Here is a 6,954-nt window from a genome sequence, read left to right as displayed (position 1 = left end):
CCAGAGCCGCGGAGGGGCCGAGACCCCGCGAGCAGCCACCGCCCGCCCCGCCCCCCCCCCGCCACAGGCTCCTGCCCCGCCCCCCCCGCAGCTCCGTCCCCGCCGAGGCGCCGCGCCCCCTCCCCCGCGGGCCACTGGGCGAGCGGCGGAGCGCGGCCCAGCCAATAGGTCCGCGGCCGGCCGGAGGGGGCGGGCCGGCGGCCGGGCGCGTGCGCGGCGGGCCGGGGCCGGGCTGCACGTGCGGCGGCGCCATGGGGCGGAAGCTAGACCCGGCGCGCAGGGCGAAGCGCGGCCCGGGGCGCCGGGCCCGCAAGCAGCGCGGCGCCGAGGCGGAGCTCGCCCGCTTCCTGCCGCCAGGTGAGCCTGGCCTTGGGCGGCGCCGCGGCCGCGCTGGGACCGCCGGCCTCACGCGCCTTTCCTTCCTACAGAAGCGGAGCCGAGGCCCAAGAAGCTCTCGAGCCACGGGCGGAGAAGGTGAGCGCGCGGCGGCGGTGGGGCCGGGCTGCGGGGCCGCGGGGCCGCGCGGCGCTCACAGCCTCTCCGCGTGTCCCTGCAGGGCTGCGAAGCGGCGGCGGGCGGCGAGCGAGGCGCGCGGCGAGCAGCCGCTGCCAGGTGAGTGCGGGGCCCGGGCGCGCCCCTGCGCGCGTTGTCCGGCCTGCCCGCCGAGCGCGGGCCCGTTGGGCCCGGTTTGGCAGGCGGAGCCGGGTGCGCGTTGGCTCCGCTTGGGAAGGGGAGCAGCCTGGCGTTGAGCTGCAGGAGCCGGCTCTGCAGAACGCATCAGAGCCCAGGCTGGGGCCCGGGGAGTGCCGCTTACCCTGCCGCCTGCTCTGCCTACAGCCGGAGAGCAGGCGCCAGCGCCGCGCGCTCACGGCCGTGCCGGCTTCAGCGACCGCAACGCAAAATGGCTGACGCCGGCCAAGGCCAAGAGGGGCCCGCCCGAAGGCTGCGCCGTGAGGCCATCGCCATCCAGCGACGGCGAGCAGGAAGAGGACGTCTGGGAGATGGAGGAGGAGGATGGGAGCAGCGAGGAGATGGTCGATGATTATGGTGCCTCATCGTCTGAGGAGGATGAAGTAGGAGCTTTTTGCCCTTAATCTTGGGGGGGGGGGAGAGGGGGGCAGTGCAGGGAAAGGTCATTTTGCTGGCTGTAAGGACCCACTAGGCTTGGTGGGAAAGGGTAGCCTTGCTGGAAGGCAGGATGGGGAGGTAGAGAAGCGCTTTATCCTTTCCCTTATGAGATCCATTTCAAGTTTAGCAACTGGTCCCGGCGGGACACTTGAGGCCTTCATCTGTTGTTCCTTTTAAACAGAGCAGGTGTATTTCACAGAGGTGGCAGAGACTAAGGGGCACCTGTTGATACTATTTCATTAACCTTCTGTTTTTCTCTTTAGTTGCTGCCCATTGAAAAAGCCGCCCTGAAGCAGAAATCTGACAGGTGAGGATTCAAGAATGTCCTGGGCTAGCAGTGTCTTTATCTCTTGGAATGAGGAGCCTGGGTTGTTCATTGACAACTGCTATCTCTTGGATAGAAGAATTGTTCGAGAACCCTGTAGAACCCTGTGTTTTTAAATTTCTTTTTTTTCTTTTTTTTTTTTTTTTACACTCTTTATACCTAGGGGGGGCCTTAGTGAAGATGACAGTGAAGAAGAGGAAGAAGAGGAAGAAAAGGAGGAAGAGGAAGAAGAGGAAGAGAAGGTGTCAGAAAAGATAAGCAAGCAGAAAAAGGAGCAGAAGAAAGAAGAGAATGTGGATCTGCAGCTCAACCTGGATATAGATGAGGAATTCAGCTTGCCAACTGATGAACAGATTGAGAGGGAGAATATCCTTTCATTTGTGGTGTCCATAAGCTGCTATGGCTATGGCACCACAGAACTTCACTTGCACTCCATGGTGAATGTTGCAGAGCGGGATTTGTGCCTGACAAGTCATTTTTGGTTGAATTGCCACTAACTACAGTCAATGGTAGCTTTGTGGCTGTGCACTTCTGTACAGCACAGGCAACTGGCTATTCCCTATTGCATGTTTGTCCACCCCATTCTTAGAGCCTCTGGCCACAGCAGTGTTATCACCCAGACTGTTCTTGGGCCTTAGTGTTTTTTTCATCTCTCTTTTTCCTCCCCAATCCAATTTAGTTACTTATTTTGGGCCTTCTTTCCTCTTAGTAGTTGCCTTTAGAGAACTTCTAGTCTCCTTTCTGCTACAAGCAATGCTTTCAGCGTTGAAAGGCCTTTTTCATGTCTCCTGTTCACCAGGAGAAAAGTTCAACTTTTTTTTTCTGCTCTTCCAGACTAACAAAGCTTCAGCCCTTTCAGGCACCTAGTTTTCCCTGATTTGTGAGTTGCCTTGTCAGGTTGCTGTCTTTGGAATTCAGTGCAGTGCAGAGGCTGCGCGAGCTCCAGCAGGGCCTGTCCTGCGCAGCTGCTGCATGCGGTGATCCAGGCCTCTTGTGTGGAGCTTGGGTCTGAATTCCTTGGCAGTTACAATTCCTTGATGGTCCTTCCATGTGCGGAGCCCCCTGACCTGCATGTCATTCACCAGCGCATCAAGGGCAACATGGAGGTGCTGCAGGATTTTGGGGTGAAGCGGGAGGAAGGGCGCACGCGGCAGGAGTACCTTGCATTGTTGCGCCGGGATATGGCTGCCTACTATTCCTACAGTGACTTCTTGCTTGGGAAGCTCATGGACATCTTCCCGCTGCCTGAGGTGGGACCCTGTTCAGCCCATGTTTGCTGACTGGTGGGGGATTTGGCTTCCAGAGCTTCATTTTTACCTCAGATTCCCTGGTCCTTCCTTCCTGCAGCTGATAAATTTCTTGGAAGCCAACGAGGTTCCGCGCCCTGTGACCATTCGCACCAACACCCTCAAGACGCGGCGGCGGGATCTGGCGCAGGTCAGCAGGAACCCGTAGCTTTCTCCTGCCCTGTCTGTTGTGCAGGGTGGCTCGGAGGCCTCACTCCCGTTGCTTTTCCTACAGGCTCTAATTAACCGTGGCGTGAATCTCGACCCCTTGGGGAAGTGGTCAAAAACCGGACTCATCATTTATGACTCCTCTGTGCCCATTGGTGAGATTACCCTTTCTGTCATTGGCCTGAGCTGAGCCTCCCCTGACTCCCCTCCTTTCTACCCGTCGTCCTGTGCTCTGCCTCCCTGCCCAGGTGCCACCCCGGAGTACCTGGCCGGCCACTATATGCTGCAGGGAGCTTCTAGTCTCCTCCCCGTCATGGCTCTGGCTCCGCAGGAGAATGAACGCGTCCTGGACATGTGCTGTGCCCCCGGAGGCAAGACCAGCTACATAGGTGCATTGCTGCCACCTTTGTGGGGAGGGCTGATTCGCAAAGTGCTGCGTTTCCACTGGTCCCTTTGGAAGAGGGGAACAGAATGGCGCTAAATTTAGGGAAACGAGGGATGTGATTTGCCCTACGGGCAAAAGTGCAGGCAGTCTTCAGCCCCTTGACAATGTATTTGGCCCATCAACAGCTCAGCTTATGAAGAACACGGGCATGATCCTGGCCAATGACAGTAACGCTGAGCGGTTACGTAGTGTGGTGGGGAACTTGCATCGCTTGGGAGTCACCAATGCTGTTGTGAGCAACTGCGATGGACGCCAGTTCCCCAGGGTGAGTCCCTACCTGTCCTGGGGTGTCTTACCATAGTTAACTAGATCTGTGCCATTCCTGCAGTAAGGCTGTGCTCCGGGAAGTCACTTGTCACAGGATGGTGGGCAGAGTTGTAAGGTTTGGTGTGGAGAGCGGAGTGAGATCTTTCCTGCCTCCCCTGTCTTCTGGTTCCATTTCTGGTCTTAGTCTTGTCTCATACATCATGAGCATGACACCAAATGTGTGTGCCCTGCAGGTGCTGGGAGGATTTGACCGTGTCTTGCTTGATGCTCCTTGTAGTGGAACAGGTGTCATTTCCAAAGATCCTGCTGTCAAAACCAACAAGGTGAATGAGTGTGGGGGTATGAGATGGGGCCTCATATGCAAGTAATGTAACTATGGAGAGGAAAGACTTTCTGGGCAACTTCATTCTTGAGTGTTTTCTGCAATGGCAAAACTGTTTTTCCCACTCTTTTTTTTTCTGTGTTGCACTGGAACTTGCTTTTTGGGGGGGTTAGTTCTGATGAAGACCCCTGAATCTTGATGTTCTATCATATGTGCTTTGCTGTCCTGTCCTTTCTTCATCCGCTAGCTTGTGAAGCCTGGGGTGCTTCCTTATGCCCCTGCCATCCAAACCTCTCTGTTTCAGGATGAGAAAGACATCCTGCGCTGTGCCCATCTGCAGAAAGAGCTGATTCTCAGCGCTATCGATTCGGTCAATGCGGCCTCAGAGACAGGGGGCTACATAGTCTACTGCACTTGCTCCATCACAGTAAGTCCCCACTGGGCTCTGCTAGGAGCATCTGCTGTTCAGGGTACCAACAAGCCCTGAAAACTCATGTTGAATCCTGGCAGGTGGAGGAGAATGAGTGGGTTGTGGATTATGCCCTGAAGAAACGCAACGTTCGTTTGGTGCCCACGGGCCTGGACTTTGGCAAGGAAGGCTTCACCAGGTGTGTGCCAGGCCACAGGCTGCACGGGCAGCTCTGTTCCTTGGTGGCCAGGCTTCAGTATCAGTATTCCAGTATTCCTCACTCCGTTTCCTCTTCCAGATTCAAGGACCGTCGCTTCCACCCCTCTCTCAAGTCTACACGTCGTTTCTATCCCCACACTCACAATATGGATGGGTTCTTCATTGCCAAGTTCAAGAAATTCTCCAATGCCATTCCTAAGACACAGAAAGGTGACTTAATACTAGATTTCTTGAGCTGCCTGGGCCTTTGGCCGCAGGCTGCTTTCCCTGCAGAAGCTGTATGGGTTCTTCCTAAGGTACCTTTCTCTCTTCCAGATGAAGAACCTGCTGTGGAAGCAGCCAGTCTGGTGCCTGTCTGTGATGCCATCATGAAGCCTCAGCCAAAAAAGAAGAAACTTGAGGGATCAAAAGCTGCCAAAGGACAGAAGAAGCCACAGTCTGCTTTGAAGAAGAGACGCTCTTTGCTGGCACAGCACAGACCCGCGAAGGCTGGCCGACCCTTTCCCCGGGTGTTAGGGGCTCGAGGCCCTGCCAGGAAGAAGCCTCAAGCGAACCAGAACGAACAGTGAGGAACTGCTTTTCCAGGTGTTCATCCTCTTTCTGGAGCGTAAAGGTGGAGAGCTGTTCTGGCAATGCGTGAACCATCTTGTCTTCCCTGCTCTGAGCAGGTAATCACTGCAGTGAGTTGAGGGGACAGCACTTGCTCAGTGTGCTCCTTTCTTCCTTCTGCAACAAGGACTGACACCGACCTATTAAAATATTTTTTTTCCTTTTTTTTTTTTTAACTCTTATTCTTGTCCTTTTCCCTTGAGCATTGAAAATAGGATTTTTGTCATACCCACGTGTTTCTGTGCCACAGCAGTCCTTTCCACTCTCTTATGATGCTCTCACATTCTCAGTGTCTGTTCTCACTGCTGTTGCCATCCTGCGACACAGAGGTGCGTGAGGAAGCTGAAGGCAGTGGTGGCACATGGTGGCTGTGTCAGGGGGGACTCTATCTCCTACTCCTAGGCCAGTGTTCCTGTGTTTGTCCCCAGTTCTTTGTTGTCTCTGGGTCCTGTTCCATTTCACCCTTTTGCTCCCCTCCAGCACTCTCTTGAACCGCAGTGGGGACTGATGCTGGTCCTGGTACTATGCAGGCAGGTTCTGTATCTTTGCCTTTTTGTCCACCTTCTAGATGTGGTTGTTTCTCCTTGAGCCCTATCAAGGTGCGGTGTGGTGTGTTGCTGTTCAGTTGTCAGCCCAGGTCCCTTTCCCGTGTCAGTGTAAGCTAGGGGGTTTGTTTTGGGAGTCTTGGAGGGTGCTCTGTGGTCTGGCTGGTGAGTAACGTTTCTGAGACACGCTCTATTAATGAACTTTCTCCTAAGAAAGGCTCTCTAGCCCCTGTTCCACCCCAATATGCACGGAGGTAGATGTGTAACAGACCCGAGGCCAAATTCTTGACTCTTGTAACTTGTCTTGCTATCTCACAGTATATACCCAGGCAGCCACAGACAAGATAACAAAAGAGCCCACTGGGAGTAGGGGCCAATAGGACCACAAACATCAAAAACATCAATGGCAAAAAGGGCATAATCATCTACTCTTTTATTAAGCTTCAAAGATTGCTAGTGGGTCTTGCGTCTGAGCCCATGCCTGTGTGTGCACGCACTTTCACAGCTCACTCTGGTAGCTGCTTGTCAGACCTGTGCTCCCTTTGGTATCCGTCTTTGAGACCTTTTGTCCTACTTGCTGGTGGTCCAGTTTGAAGTCTGTCGGCAGAGTATAAGTGCACACAGACGCAGAGAAAATGGGTTAGAAGTAGAGCTTAATAAGAAGATAAGGCAGACTGGGGATACAGTGCAGGGCTCAGCATGCTAAGCAGCAGCCAGCTTAAAGGTGTTGGGCCGTTGTTTCTTCCTGCTTTGTTTTCCCATCCTCGTTCCTCCTTATCTAGGTTTGATCCTTCCCCTAAATACCCCCTAATAAGTTCTGATCCAATAATCCCTCTTAAAACATTGCATAATAAATTTTACACAGTCCCACAATTTGCCTCAGCCATCGCATAAGAAGTTTGCGCTTTCCTGCAAGACCCCTGGTCATCTTGCACTCTCTCCCTGTCAGTTACAAAGTTGACCCTCTTCCAAAAAAAAAAAAAAAAAGGCTTGCTAGGCACAAGGAAAGGAGTTACGGAGAAAAAATTGAGATAATTATTGCATCCTTGTATAACATAATAGTGCATGAGCATCTTTAGTACTGCAATTGTAGTGTCCTTCTCGAAAGGAATTGTAAAACCGGAGAATCTTCAGAGAAGGACAGGTAGGTCCTGACTTATGGAATAGTTCTGTGAGAGGTACAAGAGTCTAAATTTGGAATGATGTAGTAATCTATAAAACTAAGTGACCT

At 53.6% G+C, this 6,954-nt stretch overlaps 1 protein-coding gene across 1 annotated transcript; it reads left to right on the top strand.

The window, feature by feature from the left end:
- Positions 1-246: 246 nt before the first annotated feature.
- On the top strand, positions 247-5,345 carry NOP2 (NOP2 nucleolar protein). Its single transcript, XM_088520801.1, is given in 15 exon segments — positions 247-357; positions 429-474; positions 731-1,073; positions 1,392-1,435; positions 1,617-1,819; positions 2,504-2,703; positions 2,801-2,890; positions 2,975-3,062; positions 3,156-3,296; positions 3,478-3,617; positions 3,853-3,942; positions 4,246-4,368; positions 4,452-4,549; positions 4,649-4,779; positions 4,885-5,345. Coding segments are annotated over 15 exon segments (2,097 nt in total). The 5' UTR covers positions 247-251; the 3' UTR covers positions 5,139-5,345.
- The last annotated feature ends 1,609 nt before the right edge of the window (positions 5,346-6,954 follow it).

The sequence above is a fragment of the Tinamus guttatus genome, unplaced genomic scaffold, assembly GCF_059628265.1.
Source record: "Tinamus guttatus ecotype Peru unplaced genomic scaffold, ASM5962826v1 Tinamus_guttatus_pri_ptg000098l, whole genome shotgun sequence".
Lineage (NCBI taxonomy): Eukaryota > Metazoa > Chordata > Aves > Tinamiformes > Tinamidae > Tinamus > Tinamus guttatus.
The sequence above is the reverse complement of the archived record's forward strand: the minus strand, read 5'-3'. Positions and strand labels throughout refer to the sequence as shown.